Genomic DNA, 13,431 nt, shown 5'->3' with positions numbered 1-13,431 from the left:
GGAACTGGGGGGCACTGGGAAGTACTGGGAGGCACTGGGAGGGTGCAGGGCCTCCATGGGGGAGAGGGATGGGGGGAACTGGGGGAACTGGGAGGGACTGGGGGGAACTGGGAGGGCCCAGAGGCTCCATGGGGGGAAACTGGGAGGGACTGGGAGGTACTGGGGTTACTGGGGGGCCAAGAGGTCTGGGGGAACTGGTCAGACTGGGAGGTACTGGGAAGGCACTGGGGGGAACTGGGAGGGCCCAGAGGCTCCATGGTGGGGGGTAACTGGTCAGACTGGGAGGAACTGGGAGGGCCAGGGGCTCCATGGGGGGGAAAACTGGGGGTACTGGGAGGGCACTGGGAGGTACTGGGAGGGAACTGGGGGTGATTTTGGGGTCCTGGGGAGTTATTTTGGGGGGTCCTGGTGTCATTTTGGGGTCCCTGGGAATGATTTTGGGGTCCCCAAGGGGTTATTTTGGGGTCCCGGGGGTGATTTTGGGGGTCCCGCGGTGTGATTTTGGGGTCCCCAGGCTGATTTTTGGGGGTCCTGGGGGGTGATTTTGGGGGTCCTGGGGGGTGATTTTGGGGGTCCCACGGGGTGATTTTGGGGTCCCCAGGGGGTATTTCGGGGTCCCTGGAGTGATTTTTGGGGGGTCCCAGGGGGTGTTTTCTGGGGGTCCCGCGGGGTGATTTTGGGGTCCCCAGGGGGTATTTTGGGGTCCCTGGAGTGATTTTTGGGGGGTCCCAAGGGGTGATTTCTGGGGGTCCCGCGGGGTGATTTTGGGGTCCCCAGGCTGATTTTTGGGGGTCCTGGGGGGTGATTTTGGGGGTCCTGGGGGGTGATTTTGGGGGTCCCAGGGGGGTGATTTTGGGGGGTCCCGGAGGGGGGTGACTCACAAAGCACCTCCAGGGTGATTTTGGCCACGGCCGGGGCGGCTCCAGCCTCGTTAGCGGCCGCGCAAACGAGCTCCTGCCCGTGGGCGTCGGGCTGGGGCGTCAGCCTGGGGAGAGGGGCACACTGGGATGGACTGGGACGGACTGGGAGGGAACTGGGGCGGGGGAACTGGGAGCGACTCGGACACAATGGCATGGACTGGGAAACACTGGGATGGACCGGAAATCACTGGGATGGACTGGGACATACTGGGACACACTAGGCATCACTGGGCCAGACTGGTTCCCACTGGTCCATACTGGGCCCCAGTGGTCTATACTGGCCCATGGTAGCTTGTACTGGTCAGTACTGGGCTATACTGGTGTGTACTGGGCTGTACTGGTGAGTACTGGGCCGTACTGGTGAGTACTGGCTTGTAGCAGCCAGAGCTTTTCTGTACTGGTCTATACTGGTCTGTACTAGTCCATACTGGTCAGTACTGGGCTGTACTGGTGTGTACTGGGCCATACTGACCAGTACTGGCTTGTACCAGCCAGAGCTTTTCTGTACTGGGCTGTACTGGTCTATACTGGGCTGTACTGGGCTGTACTGGGCTGTAGCAGCCAGAGCTTTTCTCTACTGGGCTGTACTGGTCTATACTGGGCTGTACTGGTATGTACTAGGCTGTACTGGCTTGTAGCAGCCAGAGCTTTTCTGTACTGCGCTGTACTGGTCTATACTGGTCAGTACTGGGCTGTACTGGTGTGTACTGGGCTGTACTGGTGAGTACTGAGCCGTACTGGTGAGTACTGGCTTGTAGCAGCCAGAGCTTTGCTGTACTGGGCTGTACTGGTCTATACTGGTCTGTACTGGCCTGTACTAGTCCATACTGGTCAGTACTGGGCTGTACTGGTGTGTACTGGGCCATACTGACCAGTACTGGCTTGTACCAGCCAGAGCTTTTCTGTACTGGGCTGTACTGGTCTATACTGGGCTGTACTGGGCTGTACTGGGCTGTAGCAGCCAGAGCTTTTCTCTACTGGGCTGTACTGGTCTATACTGGGCTGTACTGGTATGTACTAGGCTGTACTGGCTTGTAGCAGCCAGAGCTTTTCTGTACTGCGCTGTACTGGTCTATACTGGTCAGTACTGGGCTGTACTGGTGTGTACTGGGCTGTACTGGTGAGTACTGAGCCGTACTGGTGAGTACTGGCTTGTAGCAGCCAGAGCTTTGCTGTACTGGGCTGTACTGGTCTATACTGGTCTGTACTGGCCTGTACTAGTCCATACTGGTCAGTACTGGGCTGTACTGGGCTGTACTGGGCCATACTGACCAGTACTGGCTTGTAGCAGCCAGAGCTTTGCTGTACTGGGCTGTACTGGTCTATACTGGGCTGTACTGGTCCATACTGGCCTGTACTGGTCCATACTGGTCCGTACCGGACGGTGGCCTCGCTGGAGCCCAGTTTGGGGTGCGAAGTCTCCAGGACGCGGGTGGAGACGTCGGCCAACGGCTGCCCCCCTGCCCCCAAATCCCCCCAAATCAGCCCAAAATTCAGCCCCAAAATCCCCCCAAATCACCCCAAAAATCAGCCCCCAAATCAGCCCAAAAATCAGGCCCCAAATCCCCCCAAATTCCCCAAAAAATCAGCCCCCAAATCCCCCCCAAAATCAGCCCCAAATCCCCCCAAATCAGCCCAAAATTCAGCCCCCAAATCCCCCCAAATCCCCCCAAAAATCAGCCCCCAAACCCCCCAAATCACCCGAAAAATCAGGCCCCAAATCCCACAAATCCCCCCCAAAATCAGCCCCAAATCCCCCCCAAATCCCCCCAAAAATCAGCCCCCAAATCACGCCAAAAATCAGCCCCCAAATTACCCCAAATCCCCCCCCAAATCAGCCTCAAAATCATCCCAAATCACCCCAAAAATCAGCCCCAACCCCCCCAAATCCCCCCAAAAATCATCCCCAAAATCCCCCCAAATCACCCCAAAAATCAGCCCCCAAATCCCCCCCAAATCCGCCCAAAAATCAGCCCCAAATCACCCCAAAAATCAGACCCAACCCCCCACAAATCACCCCAAATCTCATCCCCCAAATCCCCCCCACCCCCTCTCCACCCCCACCCCCTAAAAAGCCCCAAATCCCCCAAAAATCCCCCCAAAAAACCAAAAAAGCCCCAAAATGACCCAAATTCCTGCATCCTAAAATCACGCATTTTACCCCCAAAATCCCCCCCAAATGACCCCAAAATCCCTCCAATTCCCCCCAAATCTCATCCCCCCAATCCCCCCCACCCCCTCTCCACCCCCACCCCCTAAAAAGCCCCAAATCCCCCAAAAATCCCCCCAAAAAACCAAAAAAGCCCCAAAATGACCCAAATTCCCGCATCCTAAAATCACACATTTTACCCCCAAACCCACCCCCAAATGACCTCAAAATCCCTCCAATTCCCCCCAAAACTTATCCCCCCAATCCCCCCACCCCCTATCCAACCACCACCTAAAAAGCCCCAAAATCCCCCCCAAAAAACCCAAAAAAGCCCCAAAATGACCCAAATTCCCGCATCCTAAAATCACGCATTTTACCCCCAAATGACCCCAAAATCCCTCCAATTCCCCCCAAATCTCATCCCCCAAATCCCCCCCACCCCCTCTCCAACCCCACCCCCTAAAAAGCCCCAAATCCCCCAAAAATCCCCCCAAAAAAACAAAAAAGCCCCAAAATGACCCAAATTCCCGCATCCTAAAATCACTCATTTTACCCCCAAACCCACCCCCAAATGACCCCAAAATCCCTCCAATTCCCCCCAAATCTCATCCCCCAAATCCCCCCCACCTCCTCTCCACCCCCACCCCCTAAAAAGCCCCAAATCCCCCAAAAATCCCCCGAAAAAAACAAAAAAGCCCCAAAATGACCCAAATTCTCGCATCCTAAAATCACGCATTTTACCCCCAAACCCACCCCCAAATGACCACAAAATCCCTCCAATTCCCCCCAAAACTCATCCCCCCAACCCCCCCCACCCCCCATCCAACCACCACCCCCTAAAAACCCCCAAATCCCCCCAAAATCCCCCAAAAAACCCCAAAAAAGCCCCGAACCGCCCCAAACCGCCGCTGACCCAACGCGAGGCGGAGGCGCGCGGGCGGGCGCGCGGGGGGGGCGTGGCAGGTCACGTGCACCTCGGCCCCGCCCACCCAGGGAAGCTCCGCCCCCGGCGGCAGCTCCAACCGGGGGGGCCCCGGCGGGACTGGGGGGACACCAGTATAGACCAGTAAGGGACTGGGAGGGGGTCTGGGGAACCCCGGTGACCCTCCCAGTGACCCCCTGGGGACACCAGTACAGACCAGTAAGGGACTGGGAGGGGGCCTGGGGAACCCCAGTGACCCCCAGTGCCCTCCCAGTAACTCCCAGTGACCTCACAGTGACCCCCAGTGCCCTCCCAGTAACTCCCAGTAACTCCCAGTAACACCCAGTGACCCCCATTCCCCTCCCAGTGCCCTCCCAGTAAGCCCTGGGGACACCAGTATAGACCAGTAAGGGACTGGGAGGGGGCCTGGGGAACCCCAGTGACCCCCAGTGCCCTCCCAGTAACTCCCAGTAACTCCCAGTAACACCCAGTGACCCCCATTCCCCTCCCAGTGCACTCCCAGTAAGCCCTGGGGACACCAGTATAGACCAGTAAGGGACTGGGAGGGGGCCTGGGGAACCCCAGTGACCCTCCCAGTGACCCCCTGGGGACACCAGTACAGACCAGTAAGGGACTGGGAGGGGGCCTGGGGAACCCCAGTGACCCCCAGTGCCCTCCCAGTAACTCCCAGTAACTCCCAGTAACACCCAGTGACCCCCATTCCCCTCCCAGTGCCCTCCCAGTAAGCCCTGGGGACACCAGTATAGACCAGTAAGGGACTGGGAGGGGGCCTGGGGAACCCCAGTGACCCCCAGTGCCCTCCCAGTAACTCCCAGTAACTCCCAGTAACACCCAGTGACCCACATTCCACTCCCAGTGCCCTCCCAGTAAGCCCTGGGGACACCAGTATAGACCAGTAAGGGACTGGGAGGGGGTCTGGGGAACCCCGGTGACCCTCCCAGTGACCCCCTGGGGACACCAGTATAGACCAGTAAGGGACTGGGAGGGGGTCTGGGGAACCCCAGTGACCCCCAGTGCCCTCCCAGTAACTCCCAGTTACTCCCAGTAACACCCAGTGACCCCCATTCCCCTCCCAGTGCCCTCCCAGTAAGCCCTGGGGACACCAGTATAGACCAGTAAGGGACTGGGAGGGGTCTGGGGAACGCCAGTGACCCTCCCAGTGACCCCCTGGGGACACCAGTACAAACCAGTAAGGGACTGGGAGGGGTCTGGGGAACGCCAGTGACCCTCCCGGTGACCCCCAGTGCCCTCCCAGTAACTCCCAGTGACCTCCCAGTGACCCCCAGTGACCTCCATTCCCCTCCCAGTGCCCTTCCAGTAAGCCCTGGGGACACCAGTATAGACCAGTAAGGGACTGGGAGGGGGCCTGGGGAACCCCAGTGACCCCCAGTGCCCTCCCAGTAACTCCCAGTAACTCCCAGTAAGACCCAGTGACCCCCATTCCCCTCCCAGTGCCTGCCCAGTAAGCCCTGGGGACACCAGTATAGACCAGTAAGGGACTGGGAGGGGGTCTGGGGAACCCCAGTGACCCCCAGTGCCCTCCCAGTAACTCCCAGTAACTCCCAGTAACACCCAGTGACCCCCAGTTCCCTTCCCATTCCCCTCCCAGTCCCTCCCAGTCCCTCCCAGTTCACCCCGTTCCCCTCCCAGTTCCCCCCAATTCCCCTCCCAGTGCCTCCCAGTTCCCTCCCAGTCCCTCCCAGTCCCTCCCAGTCCCTCCCAGTCCCTCCCAGTTCCCCCCATTCCCCTCCCAGTTCCCCCCAATTCCCCTCCCAGTCCCTCCCAGTTCCCCCCAGTTCCCCTCCCAGTGCTCGCAGTGCCTCTCAGTGCCCTCCCAGTGCCTCCCAGTCCCTCCCAGTTCCCCCCATTCCCCTCCCAGTTCCCCCCAGTTCCCTTCCCAGTCCGTCCCAGTCCCTCCCAGTTCCCCCCATTCCCCTCCCAGTTCCCCCCAGTTCCCCTCCCAGTGCTCCCAGTGCCTCCCAGTGCTCCCAGTGCTCACCCAGCACGGTGAGCTGGGCGGGGCGGGAGCCGCGGGGGGCGGTTCCGTTCCCCTCCCCCACCTGGCACTGGAACTCGGCGTCGTCCTCCAGGGTCACGCCCGAGATCAGCAGGTGGTGCTGCCCTGGGGACCCAGGCGTCCGGGAGGGACCCAGGCGTCCGGGGGGGACCCAGGCGTCCGGGAGAGGAACCAAATAGGGAGGGACCCAGGAGTTCAGGGGGGACCCAGGAGTTCGGGAGAGGAACCAAATAGGGGACCCAGGAGTTCGGGAGGGACCCAGGCGTTCGGGAGGGACCCAGGAGTTCGGGAGGGACCCAGGCGTCCGGGAGGGACCCAGGCGTCCGGGAGAGGAACCAAATAGGAAGGGACCCAGGGGTTCAGGGGGGACCCAGGAGTTCGGGAGAGGAACCAAATAGGGGACCCAGGAGTTCGGGAGGGACCCAGGCGTCCGGGAGGGACCCAGGAGTCCGGGAGGGGACCCAGGCGTCCGGGAGGGGAAACAAATAGGGGACCCAGGAGTTCGGGAGGGAACCAGGCGTCCGGGAGGGACCCAGGAGTTCAGGGGGGACCCAGGAGTTCGGGAGAGGAACCAAATAGGGGACCCAGGAGTTCGGGAGGGACCCAGGCGTCCGGGAGGGACCCAGGAGTCCGGGAGGGGACCCAGGCGTCCGGGAGGGGAAACAAATAGGGGACCCAGGAGTCCGGGAGGGGACACAAATAAGGGACCCAGGAGTTCGGGAGGGACCCAGGCGTCCGGGAGGGGAAACAAATAGGGGACCCAGGAGTTCGGGAGGGGACCCAGGAGTTCGGGAGGGGACCAAATAGAGAGGGACCCAGGAGTTCAGGAGGGACCCAGGAGTTCGGGAGGGGACCCAGGAGTCCTGGAGGGGACCCAGGAGTTCGGGGAGGAGACCCAGGAGTTCGGGATGGGACACAAGTAGGGGACCCAGGAGTTCGGGAGGGACCCAGGAGTTCGGGCGGGGACCGCCCCATTAAGCCCCACCCCCGCCGTGGCCCCGCCCACCTCTCCGCGGGTCTCCGGCCAATCGGTAGCGGGGGTGGGCGGGGCCGGGCGTCTCGCCCAATAGGAGCCCTCCCCGCGCCCACTGCACGGCCCCGCCCCCCCGCACGGCGCAGCGAAGCTCCGCCCCCCCGCCCAGCACCGCGCTCCCATTGGTCGGCTCCTCCAGGAAGGGCCACGTGGCCACGCCCACTGGCGGGAAAAGGGGGAAAGGGGGCGGGGCTGAGGGAGGCTCCGCCCCCCCCCCCCCCCCGGGGCTGCTGGTGACCTCCGGTGACCTCTCGTGTGACCCCACCCCATGACCCCCCGGTGACCCCAATATCACCCGCATGACCCCATGTGACCCCCATGACCCCCCATGTGACCCCCCATGTGACCTCCCATGACCCCATGTGACCCCTATGACCCCCATGTGACCCCCTATGACCCCATGTGACCTCCCATGACCCCTTGTGACCCCCATGACCCCTTGTGACCCCACTATCACCCCCATGACCCCATGTGACCCCCCATGACCCCCCCATGTGACCCCCCCCATGACCCCAATATCACCCCCATGACCCCTCATGTGACCTCCCATGACCCCTTGTGACCCCCATGACCCCTTGTGACCCCACTATCACCCCCATGACCCCCATGTGACCCCCCCATGACCCCATGTGACCCTCCCATGTGACCTCCCATGACCCCATGTGACCCCTATGACCCCCATGTGACCCCCTATGACCCCATGTGACCTCCCATGACCCCTTGTGACCCCCATGACCCCTTGTGACCCCACTATCACCCCCATGACCCCCATGTGACCCCATGTGACCCCCCCATGTGAGCCCCCATGACCCCATGTGACCCCCCCATGACCCCATGTGACCCCCCCATGTGAGCCCCCATGACCCCATGTGACCCCCCCATGACCCCAATATCACCCCCATGACCCCTCATGTGACCCCCACGTGACCCCCCCATGACCCCATGTGACCCCTATGACCCCCTATGTGACCCTTCATGTGACCCTCATGACCCCTTGTGACCCCTATGTGACCCCCATGACCCCATGTGACCCCTATGACCCCCCATGTGACCCCCCTTGTGACCCCCATGACCCCCATGTGACCCCGTGACCCCCTTGTGACCCCCTTGTGACCCCCATGACCCCACGTGACCCCCCATGTGACCCCATATGACCCCCATGTGACCCCTGTGACCCCCCCCATGTGACCCCTATGACCCCCCCATGTGACCCCCATGACCCCATGTGACCCCTATGACCCCCCCATGTGACCCCCCCATGACCCCCCTGGGACCCCCATGACCCCGGGTGACCCCATGACCCCGTGACCTCTGACCTGTGACCCCCCTGAGCAGCAGCAGCAGCAGCACCTGCCAGAGGTCAAAGGGCAAAGGTCACCCCTAATTAACCCCCATAGACCCCTAATTAACCCCATACACCCCTAATTACCCCCTTAGACCCCTAATTAACCATCAATAGACCCCTAATTAACCCCATAGACCCCTAATTAACCATCAATAGATCCCTAATTAACCCCCATAGACCCCTAATTAACCCCCCATAGACCCCTAATTAACCCTCCATAGACCCCTAATTACCCCCATAGACCCCTAATTAACCCTCCATAGACCCCCAATTAACCATCAATAGATCCCTAATTAACCCCCCACAGACCCGTAATTAACCCCATAGACCCCTAATTAACCCCTCCATAGACCCCCAATTAACCCCATAGGCCCCTAATTAACCATCAATAGACCCCTAATTAACCCCCCACAGACCCCCAATTATCCCCATAGACCCCTAATTAACCCCATAGACCCCTAATTAACCCCCTTAGACCCCTAATTAACCCACATAGATCCCTGATTAACCCCATAGACCCCTAATTAACCCCCTTAGACCCCTAATTAACCCCATACACCCCTAATTATCCCCATAGACCCCCAATTAACCCCATAGACCCCTAATTACCCCCTTAGACCCCTAATTAACCCCATAGGCCCCTAATTAACCCCATACACCCCTAATTACCCCCATAGACCCCCAATTAACCCCCCACAGACCCCTAATTAATTACCCCCCAGACCTCTAATTACCCCCTAATTAACCCCCCGACACCCTAATTAACCCCATCGATCCCTAATCACGCCCCTAGACCCCTAATTAACCCCAGAGACCCCTAATTACCCCCCCAATCTACCCCCAGACGCCCCCAAACTGCCCCCCAAGGCCCCTAATTACCCCCAGGCCCCCTAATTACCCCCCGGCCTCCCCCCAATTAACGGCCAGCCGCTAATTACCCGGCCTGGCCCCTCCATGGCAGCGCTGGGAGCGACTGGGCCGGGGGCCCCGGACGCCTGGGTTCCCTTCCAGGGGGGAGGGGCAGAGCCACAGACCCCCCCCCCCCGGCACCTCCCCGGACGCCTGGGTCCCTCCCCGAACTCCTGGGTCCCTTCAAAACTCCTGGGTCCCTCCCCGAACTCCTGGGTCCCTCCCGAACTCCTGGGTCCTTCCCGAACTCCTGGGTCCCTCCCGAACTCCTGGGTCCCCCCAGAACTCCTGGGTCCCTCCCGCACTCCTGGGTCCCTTATTGAACTCCTGGGTCCCTCCCGAACGCCTGGGTCCCTCTCGAACTCCTGGGTCCCCTCCCGCACTCCTGGGTCCCCCCCGAACTCCTGGGTCCCTTCAAAACTCCTGGGTCCCCCCCGAACTCCTGGGTCCCTCCCGAACTCCTGGGTCCTTCCCGAACTCCTGGGTCCCTCCCGAACTCCTGGGTCCCCCCAGAACTCCTGGGTCCCTCCCGCACTCCTGGGTCCCTTATTGAACTCCTGGGTCCCTCCCGAACGCCTGGGTCCCCCCCGAACTCCTGGGTCCCCTCCCGAACTCCTGGGTCCCCTCCTGAACTCCTGGGTCCCCCCCGAACGCCTGGGTCCCCTCTTGAACTCCTGGGTCCCTCTCAAACAACTGGGTCCTTCCCGAACTCCTGGGTCCTTCCCGAACTCCTGGGTCCCCTCCTGAACTCCTGGGTCCCCCCCGAACTCCTGGGTCCCCTCTTGAACTCCTGGGTCCCTCTCAAACAACTGGGTCCTTCCCGAACTCCTGGGTCCCCTCCTGAACTCCTGGGTCCCCCCCGAACTCCTGGGTCCCCTCCTGAACTCCTGGGTCCCCCCCGAACTCCTGGGTCCCCTCCTGAACTCCTGGGTCCCCCCAGAACTCCTGGGTCCCCCCCGAACTCCTGGGTCCCTCCCGGACGCCTGGGTCCCTCCCCCGCTGACAGGAGAATGTGAGGAATGTGTGTGGGGGGGGTGACAGGGACCAGCTGGCACCTGGAGGGACCCAGGCATCCGGGAGGGACCCAGGCATCCGGGAGGGACCCAGGCATCCGGGAGGGGACTCAGGAGTTCGGGGGGGACCCAGGAGTTCGGGAGGGACCCAGGAGTTCGGGAAGGGACCCAGGAGTTCGGGAAGGGACCCAGGAGTTCGGGAGGGACCCAGGAGTTCGGGAAGGGACCCAGGAGTTCGGGAGGGGACCCAGGCATCCGGGAGGGACCCAGGCGTCCGAGGGACCCAGTCGTTCGGGGGGGACCCAGAAGTTCGGGAGGGACCCAGGAGTTCGGGTTTCATTTTTGCTCCTTTTTGCCGTTCGCCCCAACCCGGCCGATTCTCCCCCATTTCTCAGCCCTCGTTGCACCCTCTCCCACCCCCGGCTCCGATTTCACTTCGAGCCGGGTCAAAAAAAGGCCAAAAATCGAAGCAAAATCCTCCCAAAATTTGCTTTTCCCACGCGTTGCGCTAGGGCGGGAGCAGCTTCACCCCGGGGGCCACGTTTGCTTGGCGCAAAACCCCCATTTTTGCCCCAAAAAAGCCAAATCATCCCAATTCCCACCACTTGCACGCCGCAGCTCTTCCCCCGCGCCGAAAAAATCGCGTTTTTAAGCCGCACGACGCTGGGATTTTTCCAAAAATCCCCCGGTTTTGGGGGCGTTTTTTCCCCCTCCTGCAGCGCAGTTGCGAAACCGCGCGGGCCCCGCGCCAGAAAAACGCGCAATTCGGGTTTTTTTGTGCTGCAATCTCCTTTTTTTTTTTTTTGCTTGCACTGCAAAACTTCTTGCACCAGCCCTTGCTCTGGGTTAAAATGAGGCTGATTTTGCATTAAATGCACTTTTTTTTCCCCATTAAAACGTGCATTTTTTTGCACTGCAAAGCTTCTTGCTGCACTTTGCACCAGCCCTTGCTCTGGGTTAAAATGAGGCTGATTTTGCATTAAATGCACTTTTTCCCCCCCATTAAAACGTGCATTTTTTTGCACTGCAAAGCTTCTTGCTGCGCTTTGCACCAGCCCTTGCTCTGGGTTAAAACGCCGCTGATTTCGCATTAAATGCGCTTTTTTCCCCCCATTAAAACGTGCATTTTTTTGCACTGCAAAGCTTCTTGCTGCGCTTTGCACCAGCCCTTGCTCTGGGTTAAAACGCCGCTGATTTTGCATTAAATGCACTTTTTTCCCCCCATTAAAACGTGCATTTTTTTGCACTGCAAGGCTTCTTGCTGCGCTTTGCACCAGCCCTTGCTCTGGGTTAAAACGCCGCTGATTTTGCATTAAATGCACTTTTTTCCCCCCATTAAAACGTGCATTTTTTTGCACTGCAAAGCTTCTTGCTGCACTTTGCACCAGCCCTTGCTCTGGGTTAAAACGCCGCTGATTTTGCATTAAATGCGCTTTTTTCCCCCCATTAAAACGTGCATTTTTTTGCACTGCAAAGCTTCTTGCTGCACTTTGCACCAGCCCTTGCTCTGGGTTAAAACGCCGCTGATTTTGCATTAAATGCGCTTTTTTTCCCCCCATTAAAACGTGCATTTTTTTGCACTGCAAAGCTTCTTGCTGCGCTTTGCACCAGCCCTTGCTCTGGGTTAAAACGCCGCTGATTTTGCATTAAATGCGCTTTTTTCCCCCCATTAAAACGTGCATTTTTTTGCACTGCAAAGCTTCTTGCTGCACTTTGCACCAGCCCTTGCTCTGGGTTAAAACGCCGCTGATTTTGCATTAAATGCGCTTTTTTCCCCCCATTAAAACGTGCATTTTTTTGCACTGCAAAGCTTCTTGCTGCGCTTTGCACCAGCCCTTGCTCTGGGTTAAAACGCCGCTGATTTTGCATTAAATGCGCTTTTTTCCCCCCATTAAAACGTGCATTTTTTTGCACTGCAAAGCTTCTTGCTGCACTTTGCACCAGCCCTTGCTCTGGGTTAAAACGCCGCTGATTTTGCATTAAATGCACTTTTTTTCCCCCCATTAAAACGTGCATTTTTTTGCACTGCAAATCTTCTTGCTGCACTTTGCACCAGCCCTTGCTCTGGGTTAAAACGCCGCTGATTTTGCATTAAATGCACTTTTTTTCCCCCATTAAAACGTGCATTTTTTTGCACTGCAAAGCTTCTTGCTGCACTTTGCACCAGCCCTTGCTCTGGGTTAAAACACCGCTGATTTTGCATTAAATGCACTTTTTTCCCCCACTAAAATGTGCATTTTTTTGCACTGCAAAGCTTCTTGCTGCGCTTTGCACCAGCCCTTGCTCTGGGTTAAAACGCCGCTGATTTTGCATTAAATGCGCTTTTTCCCTCCCATTAAAACGTGCATTTTTTTGCACTGCAAAGCTTCTTGCTGCACTTTGCACCAGCCCTTGCTCTGGGTTAAAACGCCGCTGATTTTGCATTAAATGCACTTTTTTCCCCCACTAAAATGTGCATTTTTTTGCACTGCAAAGCTTCTTGCTGCACTTTGCACCAGCCCTTGCTCTGGGTTAAAACGCCGCTGATTTTGCATTAAATGCACTTTTTTCCCCCCATTAAAACGTGCATTTTTTTGCACTGCAAAGCTTCTTGCTGCACTTTGCACCAGCCCTTGCTCTGGGTTAAAACGCTGCTGATTTCGCATTAAATGCGCTTTTTTTTCCCCATTAAAACGTGCATTTTTTTGCACTGCAAAGCTTCTTGCTGCGCTTTGCACCAGCCCTTGCTCTGGGTTAAAATGAGGCTGATTTTGCAATAAATGCACTTTTTTTTCCCCATTAAAACGTGCATTTTTTTGCACTGCAAAGCTTCTTGCTGCGCTTTGCACCAGCCCTTGCTCTGGGTTAAAACGCCGCTGATTTTGCATTAAATGCACTTTTTTTCCCCCATTAAAACGTGCATTTTTTTGCACTGCAAAGCTTCTTGCTGCGCTTTGCACCAGCCCTTGCTCTGGGTTAAAACGCCGCTGATTTTGCATTAAATGCACTTTTTTCCCCCACTAAAATGTGCATTGTTTTGCACTGCAAAGCTTCTTGCACCAGCCCTTGTTCTGGGGTAAAATGCTGCAGATTTTGCATTAAATGCACCTTTTTTTTCACGTT

General features: G+C 58.2%; 1 protein-coding gene across 1 annotated transcript in view; it reads right to left on the bottom strand.

Annotated features, from left to right (window-relative positions):
* The window catches only part of NPHS1 (NPHS1 adhesion molecule, nephrin), a 34,428-nt gene extending 29,120 nt beyond the window's left edge, over positions 1-5,308 (bottom strand). Inside the window, exons 1-4 of the mRNA XM_065654587.1 lie at positions 5,293-5,308; positions 3,983-4,111; positions 2,299-2,380; positions 882-985 (exon numbers count right to left, since the gene is read on the bottom strand). Of these exons, the coding sequence (XP_065510659.1) occupies positions 882-985; positions 2,299-2,380; positions 3,983-4,111; positions 5,293-5,308 (331 nt within the window). The remainder of the gene's footprint in view (positions 1-881; positions 986-2,298; positions 2,381-3,982; positions 4,112-5,292) is intronic.
* Between the last annotated feature and the right edge of the window lie 8,123 nt (positions 5,309-13,431).

Source organism: Caloenas nicobarica, chromosome 34 (assembly GCF_036013445.1).
Source record: "Caloenas nicobarica isolate bCalNic1 chromosome 34, bCalNic1.hap1, whole genome shotgun sequence".
NCBI classification, from domain to species: Eukaryota; Metazoa; Chordata; class Aves; order Columbiformes; family Columbidae; genus Caloenas; species Caloenas nicobarica.
Note: the sequence above shows the minus strand (reverse complement) of the source record. Positions and strands in the feature narration are given on the sequence as shown.